This window comes from Erpetoichthys calabaricus, chromosome 3, assembly GCF_900747795.2.
Source record: "Erpetoichthys calabaricus chromosome 3, fErpCal1.3, whole genome shotgun sequence".
NCBI classification, from domain to species: domain Eukaryota; kingdom Metazoa; phylum Chordata; class Cladistia; order Polypteriformes; family Polypteridae; genus Erpetoichthys; species Erpetoichthys calabaricus.
In genome coordinates this window covers 14920420-14945814 of record NC_041396.2, presented here as the reverse complement: position 1 = coordinate 14945814, position 25395 = coordinate 14920420, and the positions used below count along the sequence as shown (strand labels likewise).

The 25395-nt window shown below is 43.5% G+C and overlaps 2 protein-coding genes across 3 annotated transcripts in view; one reads left to right on the top strand and one right to left on the bottom strand.

The window, feature by feature from the left end:
- clic5a (chloride intracellular channel 5a) overlaps nt 1–25395 on the bottom strand; it is a 1193419-nt gene that overhangs the window by 486770 nt on the left and 681254 nt on the right. The gene's annotated exons all lie outside the window — the stretch shown is intronic.
- The window catches only part of fam167ab (family with sequence similarity 167 member Ab), a 53536-nt gene that overhangs the window by 21668 nt on the left and 6473 nt on the right, over nt 1–25395 (top strand). Inside the window, exon 2 of the mRNA XM_028796394.2 lies at nt 24147–24905. Coding sequence (XP_028652227.1) covers nt 24531–24905 — 375 coding nt within the window. The 5' untranslated portion in view covers nt 24147–24530. The remainder of the gene's footprint in view (nt 1–24146; nt 24906–25395) is intronic.

Sequence of the window (25395 nt, the reverse complement as noted above, 5' to 3'; positions counted from 1 at the left end):
CTTTATATAGTGCCTTTCACATCTATCTATCTATCTATCTATCTATCTATCTATCTATCTATCTATCTATCTATCTATCTTATAATGCCTTTCAATCTATATATCTATCTTTATATAGTGCCTTTCACATCTATCTATCTATCTATCTATCTATCTATCTATCTATCTATCTATCTATCTATCTATCTTTTAATGCCTTTCAATCTATATATCTATCTTTATATAGTGCCTTTCACATCTATCTATCTATCTATCTATCTATCTATCTATCTATCTATCTATCTATCTATCTATCTATCTATCTATCTATCTATCTTATAGTGCCTTTCAATCTATATATCTATCTTTATATAGTGCCTTTCACATCTATCTATCTATCTATCTATCTATCTATCTATCTATCTATCTATCTATCTATCTATCTATCTATCTATCTTATAGTGCCTTTCAATCTATATATCTATCTTTATATAGTGCCTTTCACATCTATCTCTCTATCTATCTATCTATCTATCTATCTATCTATCTATCTATCTATCTATCTATCTTATAGTGCCTTTCATTCTATATATCTATCTTTATATAGTGCCTTTCACATCTATCTATCTATCTATCTATCTATCTATCTATCTATCTATCTATCTATCTATCTATCTATCTATCTATCTTATAGTGCCTTTCATTCTATATATCTATCTTTATATAGTGCCTTTCATATCTATCTATCTATCTATCTATCTATCTATCTATCTATCTATCTATCTATCTATAGTGCCTTTCACATCTATCTATCTAACATATAGTGCCTTTCTATCAATCTATCTATCTAAAACAACTTGATGACGTAATATGGTATATTATATGGGACAATATAAATCGCAGTACAAATCACAGATAATACTTAGTAGTTTAGAAAATTAATTTTAATGTCAAACAGTAACCAGTACATTCAATTTATTTCATGAAACGGCCAGACCGTGACCAGACCAGAGTCCGCGGCCCACCGGGCATTACCCCTGATTCCGACTGACTGTCAAAATGGAAGATTAAGATTTTTAAAACTAAAGGAAAATAACAAGGTCTTTTACGAGAAAGTGACGGAGACTTTCGTGGAGAAGGATAGGCACATGGACTTCATTTACAAATAAAAGTAAGACCATAAACGGTTATCAATTTTATAAAAAAAAAAAAATGGGATCCAATATTAAAAACTAAATTTTGACCTTAAATATTCTTTTGTTTTTCTTGTTATCCTTTTGTTTAACTATCTGTATTAAAATTGATTAAAACATCAGAATTAAAAGCTTTTAAAAACAACTAAAAATTTCACTTAAGGTCAAAATTGAAATCCGTTTTTTGTACACCAGTCTATACTTTCATTTGTACTGAATGAGTGTGAATTGTGGAATTGGAACGGCAAACTTCGAACACATGGCGGGTGAGGAGCAAATGCGCTCTCTCCGCTCTCTCTCGCCGCTATAAACGTAACGTTCTTTCTTATCCAGATATGCGCCTTACCTGTGTGTGTGTAAAGAATGCTGATGAGATATGAAACATAACCAGTAGCCACTGTGCACGCTGGCTGCCAATTGAATAGTCAATAAGCTACTCTTTGGGGTTCATATATTTGTAAATCGGACTCTGAAGGAGTCACCAGCCATGAACCTCACCGCACGTCACTTTTCTAAGCTCACAGTAAATAACCACGTGGTCCCCCTTTCTTTTATACCCGCCACCTCGTTCATTTTTCATGTTGTCTTCACTGAACATTCCTCAAGTCACTTTATGAAGTGTTCACTCGAGCCTTCAAGCCCAATGCCATCTGCCCCTTTATCACTTTTTTGGAGCCCCCACAGCCCCGTTGCTGTGTCATGGCTGAACAGATGGTGGGCACTCCATTCACGCCGTGCTGCCCCTGCTTCTATTCAGCGTGTGAGACTCGACCCGTCCTTTGTGTTGCCCCCCAACCCCCCCCCCCCCCCCCCCCCCACTACCACCCCCACCCAACCCCCCGTTATTCAATGGTGGCCTGCATGCACGTGAGGCAACGAGACAAAAAAAAACAGAGGAGAAAGGCTCGGGTAGGGATTACGGAAAGTACTCGAGCGTATCGGTGGAGCTTTTTATTTGAATTCTGACACTTTTAGAAATCTTGGCATCTTGTGAAAAGTGGTCTCATGGAGCGCCCTTAGTTTTAAAGTCCTCTTACTGGAGGACGGCGCGCTTTGGCACTTCTTTCCAACTGTAAGCACACATCTGAATGACAAAGGCCTTGGCAGCGCCTCCTGCTCCCACCAAGTGCTTTCTCAATTTGTCAGCTGCATAACAATGTGGACAGAAGGAACACCGAAACGGGCTTCCCAGTGGTGGACCCTCTGTTTGTGTTCAGTCCCACTGAGCCCACATCCTCCCACTATAAGCTCAATTACTTAAACATTTTGCAAGTCAATTTATTTGATTAGCAGATACTTGTATCCAAAGCGACTTACAAAACGAGGTCAACATAATCGAGAAAACATCTGTCTGTTTGGGAACAAGTGTGACCGGACAGAATGACAAAACTGATCATTGATCAAGTGGAGCTCTTGGAATAAAATACGAATGAATTACAATCCATAGACTTCATAAATCCATGACAGCCATCAGCAGTAGGAGAGAAATTCACAGACAAAGAGAATCGTCAAACTAAGCAAAATAAGGGGGTCCGGAGCTCAAATGGAGGTGGGCAGCTCTTTCCACCAGCCAGAACCTATGCGTGAAGAGTCTGGATTAGGGTTGGACTGGTACTAAAATTTGGACTTTGGTATCAATAAGAGCACCGGTGCTAAAACAGTTCTAAACTAAATAACAGATAACTCTGGATAACAGATAAAGCCTTACCCCCCATCTTTCTTCAACCGATAACGATGCATCGTGTAATTACTCACCACCCTTTTGTGCCACTCTATTGCACCACTTCCTTCTGGCAAGCCGTGAAGTCCTGGTTCTGTCGAAGCAATAGGTGGGCTCGCGGCCTCACTGTGGAGGAAGGTTTCGGACAAAATAAAATAAAAGTATCATCTTGTAACACACTTATTCCTGAACAGGGTCATGTGAGGGGTGGGGCTGCCGGGCCTATCCCTGATAGCACAGGGAACAAAACAGGAATAAATTCTGAACAGTGCGCCAGTCTACCACAGGACACACACACACACACACACTCAAGGGCCAGTTTAGTTTTGCCAACGCACCTAACCTGCATGACTTTGGACAGAAACTGGAGCAGACCCACACAGACACGGGGAGAACATGCCAACTCCACGCACGGAGGACCCGCGACACAATCACTTAATAATATTAATGCATTTTATTTATATAGCGCCTTTCCCATGTTCATGCTTTCCCATGATCCCTTGTTTCCTTACTTCGAGGAAGTAGCGCTACCACTGCACCTCCGTGCTGTCCTGTTTTGTGACATGTGACAATAAATGATAATAAATTGTATTTATATAGTGCCTATATCCCATACGGTGGTGCAGTGGTAGCACTGCTGCCTCGTAGTTAGGAGACCTGGGTCCTCCCTGCGTGGAGTTTGCATGTTCTCCCCGTGTCTGCGTGGGTTTCCTCCCACAGTCCAAAGACATGCAGGTTAGGTGGATTGGCGATTCTAAATTGGCCCTAGTGTGTGCTTGGTGTGTTTGTGTGTGTCCTGCGGTGGGTTGGCACCCTGCCCGGGATTGGTTCCTGCCTTGTGCCCTGTGTTGGCTGGGATTGGCTCCAGCAGACCCCCGTGACCCTGTGTTTGGATTCAGCGGGTTGGAAAATGGATGGATGAATATCCCATGCTCAAGTCAATAATAACAGACATGAAATGTAACTGTAAATAATTAAACGTATCTCAACATATTTTTGTAGATCGAACTATATTATTTCGATATGTATTTAATAATAATACATTTTATTTATATAGCGCCTTTCCCATGCTCAAGGCACTTACAGAATATAATAAAGAACGGCAGCATATACAGTATATAGCATTGTACAAACCAGATAAATAAACAAAGAAGATTAAGACAGTAAATTCTGAATAAAGAAACAGACAACATAATTGATGGTCTCGCACACACATACAGGTTACATGAGCATCTTGACAGAGAAGTAAACTGAGAGAAAGGTAATAAAGTCAAGTAGAGCTAAAAGCCTTCCTGAACAGATGAGTTTTGAGTTGTTTTTTAAAAGAATTCATGGAGTCAGCTGACCTGATTAATTTTGGTAGGTCATTCCAGAGTCTGGGCGCTATACAGCTGAAGGCCCTGTCACCCATGGAGTGTAGATTAGTGAGGGGCACAACAAGATTACCAGAATCAGAGGACCTTAGTGGGCGGACAGGCACATAGTGATGGAGAAGGTCACTGATGTAGTTTGGCGCGAGGTTATTTAAGGCTTTGTAAGTTATTAGTAGGATTTTATATTCGATTCTGTAGGACACAGGGAGCCAGTGAAGACGGAGCAGGATGGTGTGATGTGCTCGCTGCTGCTGGTTCGAGTAAGGACTCTTGCAGCTGAGTTTTGAATAAGCTGGAGCTGTGATATAAGATTAGAAGGGCCACCTGCCAGTAGGGAATTACAATAATCGATGCGGGATGTGATAAAAGCATGGACAAGTTTCTCAGCATTAGAGAAGGAGAGGAATGAGCGAACACGGGATATGTTACGGAGGTGAAAGTAAGAAAGTGTCTTAAGGTGATTTATGTGGGTGGAATAAGAGAGGGAGGAATCAAAAATGACACCAAGATTTTTTACAGTAGAGGCAGGTCTGATGAGATCACCGCCAAGATAGACTGTGAAGGAGCTCATTTTATTAAGTTGCATTTTAGTCCCAATTTGCAGGAGTTCAGTTTTATTGCAATTTAATTTTAAAGAGTTCTGCTCCATCCAGGTTTTAATTTCACTAAGGCAGGTTGTGAGCTGAGAAAGCTCTGATGAAGTTCCAATTTTAACATTGAAGTAGAGCTGAGTATCATCTGCATAAAAATGATAACCCAATCCATAACTACGGATAATATGGCCAAGGGGAAGCATATAAATACAGAAAAGCAGAGGACCGAGGACAGAGCCTTGAGGGACTCCTTGTGTGACTGGCGCTGAGCTGGATCTGCTCTTGCCAAGACTAACAAACTCTTGCCTATCAGTCAGATAGGACTTGAACCACTGGAGGGCAGTGCCAGAGATACCCAGCATGTTCTCCATTCTGGACAGTAGGATGTCATGTCTGACCTGAGTGTCAAATGCTGCACTGAGGTCTAACAGAATTAATATGCTGGTTTGTCCAGAGTCTGCTGCCATAAGCAAATCATTGGTTACCCGTAGCAGAGCAGTTTCACAGCTGTGCCGTGCCCTGAAACAGACTGAAAGGGTTCCATCAAATTATTAGAGGTTAGGTAATTGGTGAGTTGGGAAGCTACAACACGCTCAAGAACTTTTGACAGGAAAGGTAAGTGGGAAATAGGCCGGAAATTGTTAAGATTGTCAGCATCAAGGCCAGACTTTTTTAACATTGGGGTTACAGAAGCAATTTTAAAAGTGAGCGGCACGGAGCCAGTGTCAAGGGATGAGTTTATTATTGTTGTAACAGTCGGGATTATGGCATGAAGGCAGGATTTAAGTAGTGTGGTGGGGATGGGGTCCAGTACACAAGTAGTCGGCCTCATCTTATAAAGCAGGTCATTAACAAACGCAGATGTGACTGGTGAGAACTTAGAGAAGGAGCTGGATGGAGTGGGAAAACAGGGAGAGATATAAACAGATGATGTATTTATGTCAGTTGAATTATTTAGATCTTTAATTTTGTTACGGAAAAAGTGGAGGAATTCCTCACAGACTTCAGTAGAAGAGGTAGTTGGACCAGATGCGGGTTCGAGTAGTTTATTAACTACAGAGAACAAAACCCTTGGGTTATCTTGGCTACTTTCTATTATTCTGCCATAAAGGGTGTTCTTGGCAGAAGTTAGTGCTTCTCTGTAAGCTCTTTGGTGGTCAGAGAAAGCCTGGATGTGCACGGTGAGGCCAGTCTTACATGACATTCTCTCAAGGCGTCGGCCAGCTGCTTTCATAGATCGCAATTCTGAATTATACCAAGGAGCTGAACGTTTAAAGGAAACCTCCTTATGTTTTAAAGGAGCTGTTTTATCTAATGCTGAGTGAAGGGCTGAGTTATAGTGGTCAACAAGACTATCTAGTGTTGGTGGAATAGGTGCAGACAGTAAAAGATCAGAAATGGATCCAGAAAGGATAGAGGGACAGATATTTTTAAGGTTTCTGTAAGAAATTTGTCGTTTACAGGTAAGAGGTGGGAGAGGTAATGAGACAGTGAGAAATACTGCTTTATGGTCAGAGAGTCCCAAATCAGTGCTGTAAATGTTGGCAACAGATAGTCCAGAAGTGCAGATCAGGTCCAATATATGACCGCCAGAATGGGTTGGAAAATCAACATGTTGTGTCAAGTCAAGACAGTCCAGTAAGGACAGGAATTCATTTCTCAGTTTAGATGTGGGGGTGTCAATATGGATGTTGAAATCACCAAGAAGGATAATTCTCTGAGAGTAAGAGCTTAGGTGAGTCAAAAGTTCTTAATGTATTTATGCAGGGCCGGATTTTCCTATAGGCTAACTAGGCTTCAGCCTAGGGCCTCAAGATCAAGAGGGGCCTACATTCAAATTGTTAGCAAAATTAAAATTACACTATTCTAAAAACAGTGAACACTAAAACACTGAACCGAAAATAAGGAGAAATTCTACGCATATGACTAATAAACAAACATAAAAATGTATTGGTTAAGATCAACGCGTATTACGTATTTTATTATCTCTCATGAAATTTACAAACTTAAAAATGGAAGGTGAAAGGGCCACATAAGTGGAATAGCCTAGGGCCTCTTTTCATATAAATCCGGCCCTGTATTTATGTCACTGATGTTACCGCACGCAACATGAAGTACGGCTTGACTTTAAAGCTGTCACTTTCACTCGTCAAAGCTGAGAGAGGGCGGGCTCTAGCGAGTGCTGTGTTTTAATTGGTGTCTCGTCCGCACATCGGACTTTACACCTTACAGCAGACACTTAAGATGCAGGCGTCTACTGCTAAACTCTGAATTTCTAGAATTTAAGTCGTCTCTTGTTATAGGAATTCTGGACGAGTTTTTCTTGCATTCGAGCATGGGAAAGGGCGCTATATAAATAAAATGTATTATTATTATTATTATTACCCGTAGTCGATGTGCGCAGTCACAACTGTGAGCATGCGCGTGGGCCACAGGATCCGTAAAGGGAGTCAAGCTAAGCGCGTCTGTCCGCTCCACCGGACGATTCACCAATCAAAAATTAGCACACTCTAGACCCCGCCCTCCAGGATTTGACGAGCGCAAGAGACTACAAGCGGTATTTCATGTTGCGTGTTTAGAGGAATATTATCAACAAAGTTAAATGAATAAACAACGAAAAAACATATTCTCTGGCACATTTATTTACGCTCACATTTCATGTTATTTTCCTTTATTTATTGTTGCACTTCACGGTACTTTTATTTATTTGTGTTTTTATTTATTTATTTGATTTTGTATGAAATCTTCCTCTTTATCCCCGAGATGTTCCAATCACGTTGAAGTGTGTAGTTTTGTTTCGGGAAGTCTATGATAAGAGCGTTTTTCCACACGATGCTTATTTACTTGCGGTACCAATAATTCTAAAATTGCTGGCACTGAACCATTTTAAAATTTGGGCTTTTCGGTACTTTTCCACTACCGGTATATCGTGCACTCCTATTCTGGATTGAGATTTGACACCACACAGAGGTGGCATCACCAGACACACATTCATCAGCACACCTGAACTGTCGAGATGGACCTGCCAAGTGTCTCCATATATGTAGGTGCTGACCCGTTGACTGCTCTGTAGACAAACATCAAGGATTTGAGCTCAGTATGTGCAGCTACAAAGAGCCAATGTCCAGTAGCAATGGAAACAATTAAAAAGAATAATCATCTGAGATGGCGCTCTGGGGCTGCAGGTCAAGCCGCTGTCGGCGCTCTTTAGTCTCATTTGACTGCCTGGAATCTCCAAATTGCTGGACATTCTGGAGATTACTGTAGACACTACCAAATTTGTTTCTTGAAAAATATTCTTGGATTGGGAAAGCAGTTGGAATTTCTGTGAACCAGCAGCGTCGTTTCTTAGTGATTTTGTCCATCATCATCATAATACATTTTATTTATATAGCGCCTTTCTCATCAATTCAGAGGCATGTCGATAACGTGAATCTCTTCATAAAGCATGTAAACTTCTAGTCTGGATGCAGCAGCGATGTACAAAGCATTGTCCTTATCCAGTAGGTGGCGATCATGTACATGAGATTTTCTCTGGAGGTTAGAACATTACAAGACTCTGGACGAGAACAGGCCATTCAGCCCAACAAAGCTCGCCAGTCCTCTCCACTTATTTCTTCCAAATAAACATCAAGTCGAGTTTTGAATGTCGCTAAAGTCTTACTGTCTACCACACTACTTGGTCGCTTATTCCAAGTGTCTATTGTTCTTTGTGTAAAGAAAAACTTCCTAATGTTTGTGTGAAATTTACCCTTAACAAGTTTCCAGCTGTGTCCCTGTGTTCTTGATGAACTCATTTTAAAATAACAGCCTCGATCCACTGGACTGATTCCCTTCTTAATTTTAAACACTTCAATCAGGTCACCTCTTAATCTTTTTTTGCTTAAACTGTAAAGGCTCAGCTCTTTTAATCTTTCCTCATAATTCAACCCCTGTAGTCCTCTAATCAGCCTAGTTGCTCTCATCTGGACTTTCTCTAGTGCTGTTATGTCCTTTCTGTAGCCTGGAGACCAAAACTGCACCCAGTACTCCAGATGAGGCCTCACCAGTGAGTTATAAAGACTGAGCAGAACCTCCTGTGACTTGTACTCCACACATCAAGGCGCTATATAGCCTGACATTCTGTGAACCTTCTTAATGGCCTCTGAACACTGACTGGCAGTTGATCGTGTCGAGTCCACTACGACTCCTAAATCCTTCTCATAAAGTGAACTTTCAAATTTTCAAACCTCCCATTGTGTGTTCAAATCTAACATTTTTAGCTTTCTTTCCATTTATTGACATTACATTTCATCTGCTACAAGTCTGCCTGAGCCTGTCTGCTGCCCAAGTCCCTCTTTGATTGTTCAACAGATTCAAGATTATCTGCCAATCCACAGAGTTTCTAATCCCCTGTAGCCCTCTAATCAGCCCAGTCGCTCTTCTTTGGACCTTCTCTAGTGCTGTTATGTCCTTTTTGTAGCCTGGAGACCAAAACGGCACCCAGGACTCCAGATGAGGCCTCACCAGTGTGTTATAAAGACTGAGCAGAACCTCCTGTGACTTGTACTCCACACATCAAGACGCTATATAACCTGACATTCTGATAGCCTTCTTCATGGCTTCTGAACACTGTTGGGAAGTCAATAGCTTAGAGTCCACTATGACTCCTAAATCCTTCTCATCAGGTGGACTCTCGATTTTCCAACCGCTCATTGTGTATTCAAATCTAACATTTTTACTCCCTGTGTGTAATTCTTTACATTTACTGACATTAAATTTCATCTGCCACAAATCTGCCCAAGCCTGTCTTCTGTCCAAGTCCTTCTGTGATGATATAACGAATTCCAAATTATCTGCTAATCCACCTATCTTGGTATCATCTGCAAACTTCACCAGCTTGTTATTTATATTCCTATCTAAATCATATATACTGCATATATTAAAAATAGCAGCGGCCCCTGCACTGCCCCCTGCTGGTCACCACTCTTAACACCGGCCAGTTCTGATTTGGTTCCTCACACCCTCATCACCCTCTGCTTCCTGTGTCTGAGCCAATTCTGCACCCATCTAAAAACATCACCCTGAACTGCCACTTCTTTTAGTTTGATGCCCAACCTCTCATGTGGCACCTTATCAAATGCTTTCTGAAAGTCCAGATAAATAATCTCATCCGCTCCACTCTGGTCATATCTGTCATGTATTTGTAATGCAGTACACTATCGTAGCCTTTCTTTTCCTTTGATAAGAATGGACAAGCAGACAGCGCGTGTCTTTTTCTTTCTCGTCTTTATTGAACAACAACTAACAAAATGTGCTAGGCATTACCAATCAAATCACTAGGCGTCAACCCACAATCAGACATTAATATCTGAACTGAAATGCACACTTATACTGATATATATAACAATATCCTTTTGTTGCCTCCTCATAGAATTCCAGCATGTTAGTAAAACACAACCTCCATCTTCTGACCCCATGCTGACTGATCATTTAAACTCCTGTCCTTGCCAGGTGTTGTTCCATCTTCTCCTTAATAATTCCTTCCATTAATTTTACTGTGATGCATGTTAAGCTTACTGGCCTATAGTTGCTTGGATCTGCCCTGTCACCCTTTTTATATAATGGGATGATATTTGCCATTTTCCAGTCCTTCGGATTCTCTCCAGTGCTCAGTGACTTCCTAAAAATATGTGTCACGGCTTTATATCTGCACTCGCTAGGTTCTGCAGGAACTGTGAACTGGACGGCAGTTGTTGCAGCTTTCTAAACCTCAGGCTTCCCCTTCAGGAGGTTTATGCCACAGACACAGAGGGGATAGCTCGCAGTGGGTGAGCTGACTGGGGTGGGCATGGCACCTGGCACAGTACTGCATGCTGCTGAGTGAGGTGAGCTCTTACAACAAGAGAACACGTTCATTATTATGTGGCTAGTTTATAAATATGGGAGAGCTAATGTGGATCTGAATATCATGCGGTAATATTTTGCTTATATCTTGATTCTGTTGGTATTTTGGATGTTTGAAATGTGGTGAATTGAGCATCTACGGCACTTGCTGCATGATGAAGATTTTATGTTCTTGCAGATATACTCTGATGTTCTGATTTCCACCATCTTTTACTTATAGGTTCTGAGACCTCTGAGTGTTTTGTATTATAATGACTTTATTCAAAGTACATGTGCCTGATATTAGATGTGATTTCACTGTCCACACTCTGCTTTGATGAGTGCCTGTGTGGTATGTGCAGCTTGTCATTTTTTATTATATATACTGTATATTGTGGTCGAGTGGCAGTAAAGATCGGGTCCGAAAAAGAAATGTTGGAATACCAGCCAAGTAGTCCTGTTGAATTCAAACAAAACAAACAGGCAAGGCCTTCTCTGATCTACAAATCTGTTCTACTGAGCAGGTCCGGCTTTGTGGAGCTCCATCGTTAGAGTGAGACGAGGCCTTCTGGGCATGCCCGATGTAAATAAAGACAAGACAAATTAAAAAGATTTGAAGTGACACCGTGACCCCATTTATTATAAATGCAAAGCTTAAAAGCTGTTCAGCAAAAAAATACGATCATCAGAACACGACTCTAAGACCAGACTGGCAAAGATGATGTCACTTCCTGTTAGGTGCAGGCCAGGCAGGAAGAGGCGGGTCCAAGGGACAGACACTGAAAGTGACATCAGATGTGGTCAGGGTAGTGGCGGGCCGTCAGGGCCTGCAAGGCTTTCTCTGCTGGCCTAAAAAAATATCTGAATCACAAACTGATGTTAATTATATTTTGTCCATGAATACTTATTAAATAATTCCAAATAGTCTGTCCGCTTCCTTTCATAGCTTTTCCGATGGCTGTGCTGCTTCCAGACATGTATTTTCGTATTAAAGCATTTAACCAATCACATTTCAGCCATCATTTGTTGCCAGGCAGGGTCAAAGTCAAAGAAGTCTGCCCGGAGGCCTTCACAATCCGTTCTGCAGGCCCTCTAACACAAAATAAATGTCGATTAAACCATAACCATATATAACCATAAATTAGTTTTTGAGGGGCGGGTTGATTCAGACAGAGCACTACTGAAGGCCTAGGTGTGAAATGCACGGTCCGCCACTGGGTCAGGGTGTCCATCATCCAGTCTGTAGAGGGAGGAAGAGAAGAGGCATTACTGTACACTGCCACCTTGTGGAATGGTGTTGAATTGCCACCACCGGAGCCTTTAAGCTGTCCCGATGGCACATGTATGGCTTTATAGGGCTAGGCCCAGAAGGGGTGGGGTCAGTGGCCCTCACTAGGTTTCTTCACATAGCTGTGAAGGAAGAGGAAGATGATAATGCACACACACCAGCCCCCCCTCTCATCCCAGAGTGGTATTACATACCTCTGATGAGCCTCTCATGCACATGCTTGACAATATGTATGTGTGTGTGTGTGTATATATATATATATATATATATATATATATACTGTATATATATATATATATATATATATATATATATAAAATATAATATATTGAGGGACCCAGCCTGGATGCCCGGAAGGACCGGATGAGGGATTACGCCTCCTCCAGACCACGAGGGTACGACCGTCCCGGTGGCTTTGGGGAACATGGGAACAGAGCTTAGAAGCTCAACCCTATAGGGGCCCGTGGTCACCTCCAGGAGGTGCCCCGATGCCTGGAGAGCCCTGGGAAGAAGACTAGGGACACCCGGAGTGCTTCCGGGTGCACAGCCGGTACTTCCGCCACAGTGGGGAGTGCCGGTGGAGGTTAATTGGGAGGCACCTGGAGCACATCCAGGTGATTATAAAAGGGGCCGCCTCCCTCCATTCGTTGGCTTGAGTCGGGAGAGGAAAAGGGCGGAGCTCGGGAGGAGAGGAAAGGAGGCAGCCTGAAGAGAGAAAGGCATTGTGGGAGAGGCCTGAACTTTGGGGGAGTTTTGAGGTTGTGTGTGGCACATTTGTATATAGTAGTTGTAAATAAACATGTGTTGGGTGATTAAACCATGTCTACCTGTATGTGTCCGGGCCATATTCCACAATATATATATATATATATATATATATATATATATATATATATACAGGGTGAGTGAAAATGATGTTAACACTAATGGATTATTTTTATCTCGGTTAATGGATAGGTCATGGTGGACAATTGCCATGTCCTCCACACTCCCCTAATTTGACACCCTCTGATTTCTGGTTTGGGCAGCATGGTGGCACAATAACATCACCCTGAACTGCCACTTCTTTTAGTTTGATGCCCACCCTCTCATCCATCCATCAATTTTCCAACCCGCTGAATCCGAACACAGGATCACGGGGGTCTGCTGGAGCCAATCCCAGCCAACACAGGGCACAAGGCAGGAACCAATCCTGGGCAGGGTGCCAATCCACCGCAGGACACACACAAACACACCAAGCACACACTAGGGCCAATTTAGAGACTGTGGGAGGAAACCGGAGCGCCCAGAGGAAACCCATGCAGACACGGGAAGAACATGCAAACTCCACGCAGGGAGGACCCGGGAAGCGAACCCAGGTCTCCTAACTGCGAGGCAGCATTGCTACCCACTGCGCCACCGTGCCGCCCCACCCTCTCATGTGGCACCTTATCAAATGCTTTCTGAAAGTTCAGATAAATAATATCATCTGCCCCATCTAATATCATCTGTTCGCTTCCCGGGTCCTCCGTGCATGCAGGTTAGGTGCATTGGCGATCCTAAATTGTCCTTGGTGTGTGCTTGGTGTGTGCCTGTGGTGGGCTGGCACCCTGCCAGGGGTTTGTTTCCTGCCTTGCACCCTGTGTTGGCTAGGATTGGCTCCAGCAGACCCCCGTGACACTGTAGTTAGGATATAGCAGGTTGGATAATGGATGGATGATTTATGGTTATGGGGTATGGTGAAGGAGCGCGTTTATAGCAGGAAAGTTTGTGATATCAATGACCTGAAGGACAGAATACGGACTGTGGTATCATCTATTCCCTGTGAAATGTGTGTCCAGGGCTTTAAATGATACTTGTTGCTTGTTGGTTTTTGTGTGTTGAACATGATGGCAAACAGTTTGAGACCTTCCTGTAAATCATCTTGCACATATGAAGTATGTTTTGTGAATAAATTGTTTCTGCTATTCAAATCTCTCTATTATTAAAAAAAAAAAACTTACAACAAGACTTTTTCCCGGGTTCAAGACGTGATCTTTAGAACAGAGACAGAGAGACACTTTCACTTCCCGCGAGACAGACAAGTCACGTCATACTTACAACCTTCAGACGCAAGTCCCGTCATACACGGGCAGAGCAGGTTAGAGATAATGGAAGGAGGAAAATTCGAAAATCTCAGAAAATGAGAGTAAAGATCACATTAGTGCAAACAAACTGAAAATATTACTTGGTGAAATAACGGAACAGCGAAAAGAGATCGAATATTCAGGTGCTGTACAGGCTTTTAAACATTTGAAGCTCTGTACGAAATGCAGATCATGCGGCACGGCAGCAGCAGCAAGACAGCAGCTGATCGAGCAAAGAGGAGGTGAACAAAACACAACTGTTATTTGTTTCCCAATGTATCAACGTTTAAGAGGGGTGTCGGAGGAGAGGCCGCGTCTCCTTGGGGTGCGCTCATCCTCCCTCTTCACAACAGCGCCTACCGCTGGCGGATTGGATGGGAGGCGAGCGAATTGCAGATCAAGCATGAGGGCTGCAGCAGCACGCCAGTGGCTGCTTGAGCAAAGAGGAGTTAAAAAAAAAATGTATTTCTTTCCCATTATAGCATGTCAGTTGGCAGCATCCCATGGCTTGAGCACCCATGGGCATACCAGTTGGGCAACCTCTTGTATGAAATACAAAAGACAAAGGTGCACTTTGTAGATGAATCCTGTATACAGTGCATCCGGAAAGTATTCACAATCACATCACTTTTTCCACATTTTGTTATGTTACAGCCTTATTCCAAAATGGATTCATTTTTTTCCTCAGAATTCTACACACAACACCCCATAATGACAACGTGAACAAAGTTTACTTGAGGTTTTTTGCAAATTTATTAAAAATAAAAAAATGGAGAAAGCACATGTACATAAGTATTCACAGCCGAAATTGAGCTCAGGTGCCTCCTGTTTCTCCTGATCATCCTTGAGATGTTTCTGCAGCTTCATTGGAGTCCACCTGTGGTAAATTCAGTTGACTGGACATGATTTGGAAAGGCACACACCTGTCTATATAAGGTCCCACAGTTGACAGTTCATGTCAGAGCACAAACCAAGCATGAAGTCAAAGGAATTGTCTGTAGACCTCAGAGACAGGATTGTCTCGAGGCACAAATCTGGGGAAGGTTACAGAAAAATTTCTGCTGCTTTGAAGGTCCCAATGAGCACAGTGGCCTCCATCATCCGTAAGTGGAAGAAGTTCAAAAGCACCAGGACTCTTCCTAGAGCTGGCCGGCCATCTGAACTGAGCGATCGGGGGAGAAGGGCCTTAGTCAGGGAGGTGACCAAGAACCCGATGGTCACTCTGTCAGAGCTCCTCTGTGGAGAGAGGAGAACCTTCCAGAAGGACAACCATCTCTGCAGCAATCCACCAATCAGGCCTGTATGGTAGAGTGGCCAGATGGAAGCCACTCCTTAGTAAAAGGCACATGGCAGCCCGCCCGGAGTTTGCCAAAAGGCACCTGAAGGACTCTCAGACCATGAGAAAGATTCTCTGGTCTGATGAGACAAAGATTGAACTCTTTGGTGTGAATGCCAGGTGTCACGTTCGGAGGAAACCAGGCACCACTCATCACCAGGCCAATACCATCCCTACAGTGAAGCATGGTGGTGGCAGCATCGTGCTGTGGGGATGTTTTTCAGCGGCAGGAACTGGGAGACTAGTCAGGATAAAGGGAAAGATGACTGCAGCAATGTACAGAGACATCCTGGATGAAAACCTGTTCCAGAGCGCTCTTGACCTCAGACTGGGGCGACTGTTCATTTTTCAGCAGGACAACGACCCTAAGCACACAGCCAAGATATCAAAGGAGTGGCTTCAGGACAACTCTGTGAATGTCCTTGAGTAGCCCAGCCAGAGCCCAGACTTGAATCCTATTGAACATCTCTGGAGAGATCTTAAAATGGCTGTGCACCGACGCTTCCCATCCAACCTGATGGAGCTTGAGAGGTGCTGCAAAGAGGAATGGGCCAAACTGGCCAAGGATAGGTGTGCCAAGCTTGTGGCATCATATTCAACAAGACTTGAGGCTGGAATTGCTGCCAAAGGAGCATCGACAAAGTATTGAGCAAAGGCTGTGAATACTTATGGACATGGGATTTCTCAGTTTTTTTATTTTTAATAAATTTGCAAAAACCTCAAGTAAACTTTTTTCACGTTGTCATTATGGGGTGTTGTGTGCAGAATTCTGAGGAAAAAAATGAATTTAACCCATTTTGGAATAAGGCTGTAACATAACAAAATGTGGAAAAAGTGATGTGCTGTGAATACTTTCCGGATGCACTGTAGATATACTGTATATATATATATATATATCTATATATTTACTAGCTGTGTAAGCCCGTGCTTTAAAAAGCCTGGGCTCCTAGAAACCATGCATTCTGACACTTCAATCAGTCAATCACATCGGTTGTGCATTAGCAATTAAGTGAGGGTCTCTTTCCTGGGTGGTCTCGTTTTGCCGATGTGCTCGCCTTGCTTGTGTATCGGTGGCTAAGCGAGTTTCTCTTTTGTCTGCGATTTCACTTTTGTGACAGAGTCGCTTGCTTTGAGCTTCAGGCCGTAGCCTCGCACTTCCAGGCCGGACAGACACACACACACACTTCCACGTGTAGACGTTTATATATAAGATATACGATATTTGTAGAGTTATTAATGTTTTCACTTTGTCATTACGGGTTAGTGAGTGTAGATTGATGGACAATAATGGCCAATGTATGTGCATTTAAAGCACAATCTACAGCACCATAAAGTGAAGGGGTCTGAAGACTTTCTGTAATTAATGCGGTGACCACCTGTTAAATGACAGGCTGTGACAAAACAAATCACACAAAACTCCGTCCTATTCGATTAAATGAGGTGATCTGCTTTAAAACTTTCCTGTTGATGTTGGTCAGATGTGAATGTAAGAATTGCACTGCACTCAACAACACAACTGCACCTGCTACTGCCGTATGAGACGGACCCCACTTTGAGTAAAATGTACCCACTTTATAAATTATCTTTTGATTCTTTCTCATCAGTTAGTCCAAATCAGTGCCATAGAGCAAATAAACACGACATTTGTGACTATTAGTGTGACCTCACAGTTGTTGCCCCTTGATTGTTGAAGATGAGTTCCCAGAAGCCCCAGGACCCCAAAATGATTTGTCTTTGGGGTGTGAGATCCGCACCTTCAGCAGTTTTGTTACAGGAATGCCCATCAGGATTGAAAGGGTCAATCCATGTTGGTGCCTCTGCAGATGGCTAAGCGGTGGGTGGCTCGATCGCCCCCCCCCCCTCCCCACACCCCCATTTCATTAAAAGCCGAGCTTTGTCACCCTGTCCCTCGTCCCCTCAGGCTCGCCGTGCGTGAGCTCGCATGCGGTCTCTGTCTTACAAAGCCTTTCAAATAACAAATGCGGCCATGTTGGCTGTTGCCGGTTACCATAGAAACAAGGAGTTCCCACTAGCAGTGAAACGTGTCGATTCATTCAGATGGGCGCCAGAGACCCCGACACTGTGACGGCCCTGTATGAGGTTTGTTTTGCTCCGCTCTCTTTTTGAAATGACTGCTTTACACCAGGAGTGGCCCATTGTGAGCGGCCTGAATGCTAGCACTGCGAGACCACCCCAGTGACATGGGCAGTGTGCTGAACAATTAGGTCTTTGTCTCCTTGCGGTGTCTATTCAGGCGGGACCCCCTGTTGGCTCTCAGTATAGCGACACCTCTGGGCCCAGTCCCATCTTCACACCAGCTTTATGCATTGATAGAAACCATCACCTCGTCTTCCAGCCCCTCCATGTTCACTAAACCGTTGGCCCCAGCTGACTAGATGTCCACATCATGTCCTTTAAGCCTGTCCTACTCATCTGCTTGATTTCTTTCTAAACTCTGACAAATGTCTGTTCAGCCTCCAACTCCGGTTTACTAATTCCTTGTTTGCCCTCTGCTAACCTTCTGTTCCTCCTCTGATCAATCACAGCCTGCTGGGCCTCTGCGCCATGTCTATGAAATCCACTCGGTGGCCCCCTATACTGCTCAACGTTCGCTCAATGACCAACCACTCCAGATCTCACATATAGTAGGCCACCTGGTAAACATCTGCTCACTCATTACACATCTGCTTCATGCCTGTCTTGTAATCGCTGTCTGCTGTGAACTTCACTCTCTGACCCCAGGTTAGAACATCAGAACAATCCGGATGAGGACAGACAACTCAGCCCAGCAAAGCTCACCAGTCCTACACACCTCAGTCCTCCAAAATAACATCAAGTCGAGTCTTGAAAGTCCCTGAAGTCCTTCTGTCCACTACACTACTTGGTCACTTATTCCATGTATTATGTAGTGCCTTGCAGATCCATCTATCTATTGATTATATAGTGCCTTTCATCCATCTATCTGGTTCTCTGTATGAAGAAAAATTTCCTAATGTTTGTGTGAAATTTCCCTTTAACAAGTTTCCAGCTGTGTCCCCGTGTTCTTGATGAACTCATTTTAAAGTCACCGTCTTGATCCACTGGACTAATTCCCTTCATAATTTTAAACGCTTTAATCATGGCGGATTGGGCGAGCATGGGGGGTCATGAGGTCACTGGAAATGGGTGTGTGGCGCTCCTGATATCTCTGCAAAACGATGAAGGTCCAAGTCTTCACAGTCCTGGTGCTCCCTTGTTTGGACACTATCCAGTGACCTGAGATGAAGTCTGGACTCCTGTGTCTCTTTGGAGAATCCTTGGGTGCCGCTGGTTTGACTTTGTGTTCTCATGGAGTCCCCAATGAGGCACGTGACCTGCATTGTGAGGGAGCATTCAGTTACGGCACTACGGCCATGTGGCGCATTTCCCCGAGGGTGATCCGGCTTATAGGACCCTCAGTGTTGGCCAAGGGGACGCTCATGTAACACCTGGCTGTGGCAGATAGAGGGTCATTTCTGGAGGGTAGGACTGGACCGCATGCCTACCTGAGGGGGGTTGCCAACTGGGATCCAGAGCTGTTTTGTTGTGTAGTGGGTGCAGCAATGCGCTGTACCAGTGTATGCTCCCCAACCTGACCTGACCTGACCTGTCCAGAATCAGGTCTCCTTTTCATCTTCTTTTGCTAAAACTGTGAAGGCTCAGCTCTGTTAATCTTTCCTCATAACTCATCACCTGTAGCCCCTCTAATCAGCCCAGTCGCTCTTCTCTGGACCTTTTCTAGTGCTGTCCTTTTTGTTGACACAAACTGCACCCAGTACTCCAGATGAGGTCTCACCAGTGTGTTATAAAGACTGAGCAGAACCTCCTGTGACTTGTGCTCCACACATCAAGGCGCTATATAACCTGACATTCTGTTAGCCTTCTTAATGACTTCTGAACACTGTCGGGAAGTCGATAGCTTAGAGTCCACTACGACTCCTAAATCCTTCTCATATGGTGGACTCTCGATTTTCAGACCCTCCATTGTGTATTCAAACATCTCATTTTACTTTCTATGTGTAATTCTTTACTTTTACTGACAAGTCTACCCAAACCTGTCTGCTATCCAAGTCACTATGTGATCATTCAATGAATTAGAGTTTATCTGCCAATCCACTTTTCTGGGTATCTTCTGCAAGCTTAACCAGCTTGTTCTTTATATTCCTATCTAAATCATTTATATGTATTTAAAATAGCAGCGGCCCCTGCACTGCCTCCTGCTGGTCAGCACTATTAAAATCGGCCAATTCTGATGAGGTTCCTCGCACCATCACCCTCAGCTTCCTGTGTCTGAGCCAATTCTGCACCCATCTAAAAACATCACCCTGAACTGCCACTTATTTTAGTCTGATGCCCACCCTCCCATGTGGCACCTTATCAAATGCTTTCTTAAAGTCCAGATGAATCACATCATGTGTGCCACTTTGCGCGTACCTTTTTGTTTCTTCCTCATAGAATTCCAGCATGTTAGTAAAACTCGACCTCCCTCTTCTGACCCAATGCTGACTGTCCACTAACACTCAAGTTCCTGTCAGGTGTTGCTCAGTCTTTTTCTTAATAATCCATCCATCCATTATCCAACCTGCTATATCCTAACTACAGGGTCACAGGGGTCTGCTGGAACCAATCCCAGCCAGCTAAGGGTGCAAGGCAGGAAACAAATCCCTGGGCAGGGCGCCAACCCACAGCAGGGGGCACACACACACACACCAAGCACACACTAGGGACAATGCACCTAACCTGCATGTCTTTGGACTGTGGGAGGAAACTGGAGCACTCGGAGGAAACCCACGCAGACACGGGGAGAACATGCAAACTCCATGCAGGGAGAACCCGGGTTTCCTAACTATGAGGCAGCAGCACTACCCACTGCGCCACCATGCCACCCTCTTAATAATTCTTTCCATTATTTTTCCTGTGATGCACGTTAAGCTTACTGGCCTATAGTTGCTTGGATCTGCCTGCTCACCCTCTCTGTATAACGGTATTATCATTTCCCATTTTCAATGAATGGCATGTTGATGAACTATCTGCCCGGTCTCCTTAAACATTTACTCCAATTCTGTAACATTTCTGTCCATGTTCTTAACATCTTCCCCATGTCTAATATGAAGGTAAGTGCAGTGAAATGTGGTGCTGCCCTGTGAATCGAGGCACTGTGGGTAAGGACAGGCAGCTGATATAGGCAGGGGGGGGGGGTCCACTTGTAAAGTGACTCATCAGGATGGCCGCACCATGTTAAGTTGCACCAGGACATAGTCGACTCAACAACTGCATTGCCTATGGCAGGAATAGAGAGGGGACATGAAAGAAGGAGGTGAAGCTTCGGAGAGCAGTTTAGGGTTAAGATAAAGTAGTTATCAGTTTGCTTTGGCGAGATGAAATCATAAAACATGCAAAGAGTTGGTGGAGGCAGGGGAGTCGGCAGAGTCAGACTGGACTTGGCAGAGTGGGCTCCTTGCAGATTATCTGGCAGTTGCTGTGAAGGAGCAGGTAGACCGAGTGGCCGAGTTCGGGACGATGGCCGACAGGGGTGCTGAGTTGGAGATAGGGAGACTGATGAAGATGCCAGATGATGAACGACGGTCAGTGTGTCACAGGTGTCTGGTCACACTTATAGGTAATCTAACTTAGACACCATTAAAATATCCGACTACGCCACCCAGTTTTATTAAGAGACTGGGAACTCCTGAAATTTACCAATAACAGCACTCAGGTTTCTTTAAATTGGGCGGTGAGTAAACACACAATGAAAGACACAACAGTAATTTCAGAAAAAAGCAACAGTAAGTTCTATTGTACAAGACAATATAAGGTACATTAAAAAGATAAACGAACATAACAGAACCTAAACATATCAGGAATTAATTTCCTTTTTTTAAAAGGAAAACACACAGTCCACACTCTAAAAGTCCGTAAAAACAAGAATTGGAGGATACAACCTTTAGTGGTGCAGAGTCCAGTTTGGGCACGGTGTTACCCCAACACTTAATCGTTCAACTCTTCATGGATGCACTCTGTTCCCCGGTAGAAGTTGTGTCAAATTGTTGACTCCCTGTCAGCGTCTCTTCGTTGTCCCTTTTTTCTTCCACTCTGGGCTCCTTGTGTTGCTGGGACCTAGGCACGCCTCATTCCTCATCTGTCAGCTTTGCTGGGTCCTTTCATGCAGATTCCCTCTCTCGCTGAACCCACATCCGGCGTCTCTTTGTGGAGCTGTCTCTTCCTCCCTGGAAGTGTTGCCGTCCTTGTGCCTCACGTCGTGCCAGCCAGGTACCCTTGTCTGCCTGCGAGCCCCTGTGCCCTGTCCGAGTGTCTTGGCAGCATTTCCTGTGGACTGTCCCTCCTGCCTTCTGCTGCCCAGGAGTTTATATTTACTTCAATACCTGCTGTTGTCAGTCCTGGACAAACAGTTTAATCAATGACACATCTAAATTGCCTGGGTTTAACAATTAATAAAAACACAAGTTAACAAAATGTATGGTTACCAAACATTAATAAGTACAGATATGCTGATTAGGAACCAATATTTCCAAGCCAGGTAAATACAGGCATCCTCCAAGGCCAGACTTCAAAGCAGTGACTCCCTTGCAAGACAGCAAATACCATTAATAAGTACAGACAGCCTTTTAACTTCTCACCCCCCAGTCCCAACAGTGGGTGCCTAATGGAACCACCCAGTGCACAAAAAAATGTAAAAGTGTCCCCCTCTGACACAGTGTGCCCACTGAAGACACGCGGAAGGAGTGACGAGGCAAACAAGACATCACTTGCATTGGCGTTGGAGAATCATGTGGGGCGGGCACCACATAGGGGGCAGAGGGTACACTTGTTTTTTTTTTTTTTTTTTTTACTCTTCAAAGGATTTGGAATTGATTTTAACTATTTATGACATTCTTTTAGCTCACTGAGTTTTTATGAACATCTGTTTAATAAATATTGCAACGAGCACCAAAATGGAAAGATCAAAACACAAACCGAATGAGAGTAAAAAACGATCACGGGTGCAATTATCTAACAACAAGTGATTCAGAGGCAGAATCCCCTTCCACTGTTAAAGCTCTGAGAAACACCCCATAGTTGGGCAATTCCACTCATTTAGTAAAGGGGTCTGAATACCTTCTGACTCCACTGTTTCTACCCCAATGGCTCCTTCCATTATTAAGGCATGTCACATCCTCAGACAGAAATATTTCTTTTCCACTGGCTTGATCATTGAAGTCACCAGTGCAGATAAACTTTCAAAATGGCCCACTTCTTGTCCAGCACATCCAAATGAAGGCTCTGGTTCTGCCCAGGCCTAACTTTACACCAGTCTGCCTGCCCTCCTGTCTCACACCACCGTGTACATAGATAAGAAAGTCACTGTAAGATAGATAGAGAAATAGACAGATAGATGGATGAAAGACACTATATAATCGATAGATAAATGAGCAAGGCACTATATAATAGATAGGAAAGTCACTATAAAATAAATGGATGAAGGCACTATATAATCAACAGATAGGAAAGTCACAATAAGATAGATAGAAAGATGGATGTGCAAGGCACTACATAATAGATAGATATATGGATGAAAGGCACTATATAATAAGTAGATAGATGTGCAAGGCATTATATGATAGGAAAGGCACTATATTATAGATAGATAGATGTGAATGGCAATATATGATAGATAGATAGATAGATAGATAGATAGATAGATAGATAGATAGATAGATAGATAGATAGATGTGAAAGGCAATATATGTTAGATAGATAGACAGATAGGAAAGGCACTATATTATAGATAGATAGATAGATAGATAGATAGATAGATAGATAGATAGATAGATAGATAGATAGATAGATAGATGTGAAAGGCAATATATGTTAGATAGATAGACAGATAGGAAAGGCACTATATTATAGATAGATAGATAGATAGATAGATAGATAGATAGATAGATAGATAGATAGATAGATAGATAGATAGATAGATAGATGTGAAAGGCAATATATGTTAGATAGATAGACAGATAGGAAAGGCACTATATTATAGATAGATAGATGTGAAAGGCAATATATTTTAGATAGATAGATAGGAAAGGCACTATATTAGATAGATAGATAGATAGATAGATAGATAGATAGATAGATAGATAGATAGATAGATAGATAGATAGGAAAGTCATTATAAGATAGATTGATGGAGAGATAGATAGATGGATGAATGGAACTATATAATCAATAGATAGATGTGCAAGGCACTATATAATATATAGATGGATGAAAGCCACTATATCTATCTACCTACCATATAGTGCCTTGCACATCTATCTATGATTATATAGTGCCTTTCATCCATCTATCTATTATATAGTGTCTTGCACATCTATCTATGATTATAGATAATCTGTCTATCTGTATGTATTATTTAGTGACTTTTCTATCTATCTGTCTATCTAACAGACGTTGATAGTGCTCCTCATATCTATCTGACTGTGTATAGATAGACAGATAGGTACAAAAGGCACAGTATTCTTCATCCTTCTATGTGGGGGGGCCGTAGGATAAGGAAACACGGCCGCTGGTGAATTCAGCTCTGGGCCCAGTGGCCTGCGTTTCCAGTCGCTGCTGCAGTTTCCAGTGCTAAATCCCCAAAGTGCTAACATCTCTTACATTTTTTTTTCCTTTCAGATAATCTTCATTATGATTCCCAGCCACAGCTCTGATGGATATTTTTTTCCATATGCGTGCAGCTCTTTTTGGGACAGGCCTGAATTCTTCAAATTAACTTTTTCTTCAGGCTGGAAATAAATTCCAGGGAGAAGATCGAGTCAGAGTGACAAGTGGATGTGGAGGCCTGTAGTTCCAGTTCTCCTGCGTTGTGTGTGCCGATTTGCCCACCAACTCTTTCACGTTTGCCATTTGCTGTCCAATTGCTTTCCGTAGACTTTGCTCCCTAAATTGATTTCCTGACAGGAATATCTCCAATGCAAAAAGAATGGAGCGGCGTTTGGCAGTAGCCTGAACACGGAGAAGCTGCTCAACCAAACTGTGGGGATTGCCACCCAGGGCACCATGTCTTGTACGACATCCACCCCCAAAATCACAGTGGGAGAAGCAGGAGACCGAGGTCAGGAAAGCCCAGGGCTCCCCCAGGATGATCATCTCCGCAGTCTGAAGGCTCTGACGGAGAAACTGAGGCTGGAGACGAGGAGGCCCTCCTATTTGGAGTGGAAAGCTCAACTCGAATCTCACAATTCCAAAGATGCAAAGCGGCAAGGGGGGGACCCAAGACCCCAGGAAGGTCGGAGAGCCAGCGAGGGCTCCTTGGACACCTTGATTCCTTCTAAAAGATGTTCTGTCAGAGTGGACAGCCAGGCCAATGGTGGTGGAAAACTTAAAGGGTTCAGCAACATAGACGAGGCCCTGGCTTGGCTTAGAAAAGAGCTGGTAAATTGAAAAAAAAAATGTCTTGCATGTCTCCCTCTACCCTGACAAAGTGGCACGGTGGTCAGCAGAAAAGTCGAATGGCTTTTGTTTCAAGTCTTGGTGTGGGCAATGACTGCAAGGAGTTGCCACGTTCTCCTTAGCTTCATGTGGGTACCTCGGGGTCCTCCGGCACCCCAAAGATGTGCAGCTTACATCAGCAGACCACTTTGGGTGAGAGCGCCTGGCAGTAGACCGCTCTCCCATTTGGGTTTGCATCCATCTTGTAATCCACTTGTGCAGTTCAGGGTTGTCTTAGAGGTGCCTGAAGGCAGAAACCGACACCAGAAGACACAAGTGACACAGCTGTCCATTATGGGGCACTGTCACACACACACACACCAGGACAATGCAGAGGTGGCAGTCTGACCAACCTGCATGTCCTTAAGATGGTGGAGGAAAACCACAAGAGGGAACCGCGTTGTGGCAGTGCCCAGGGATCTGGAACTGTGAT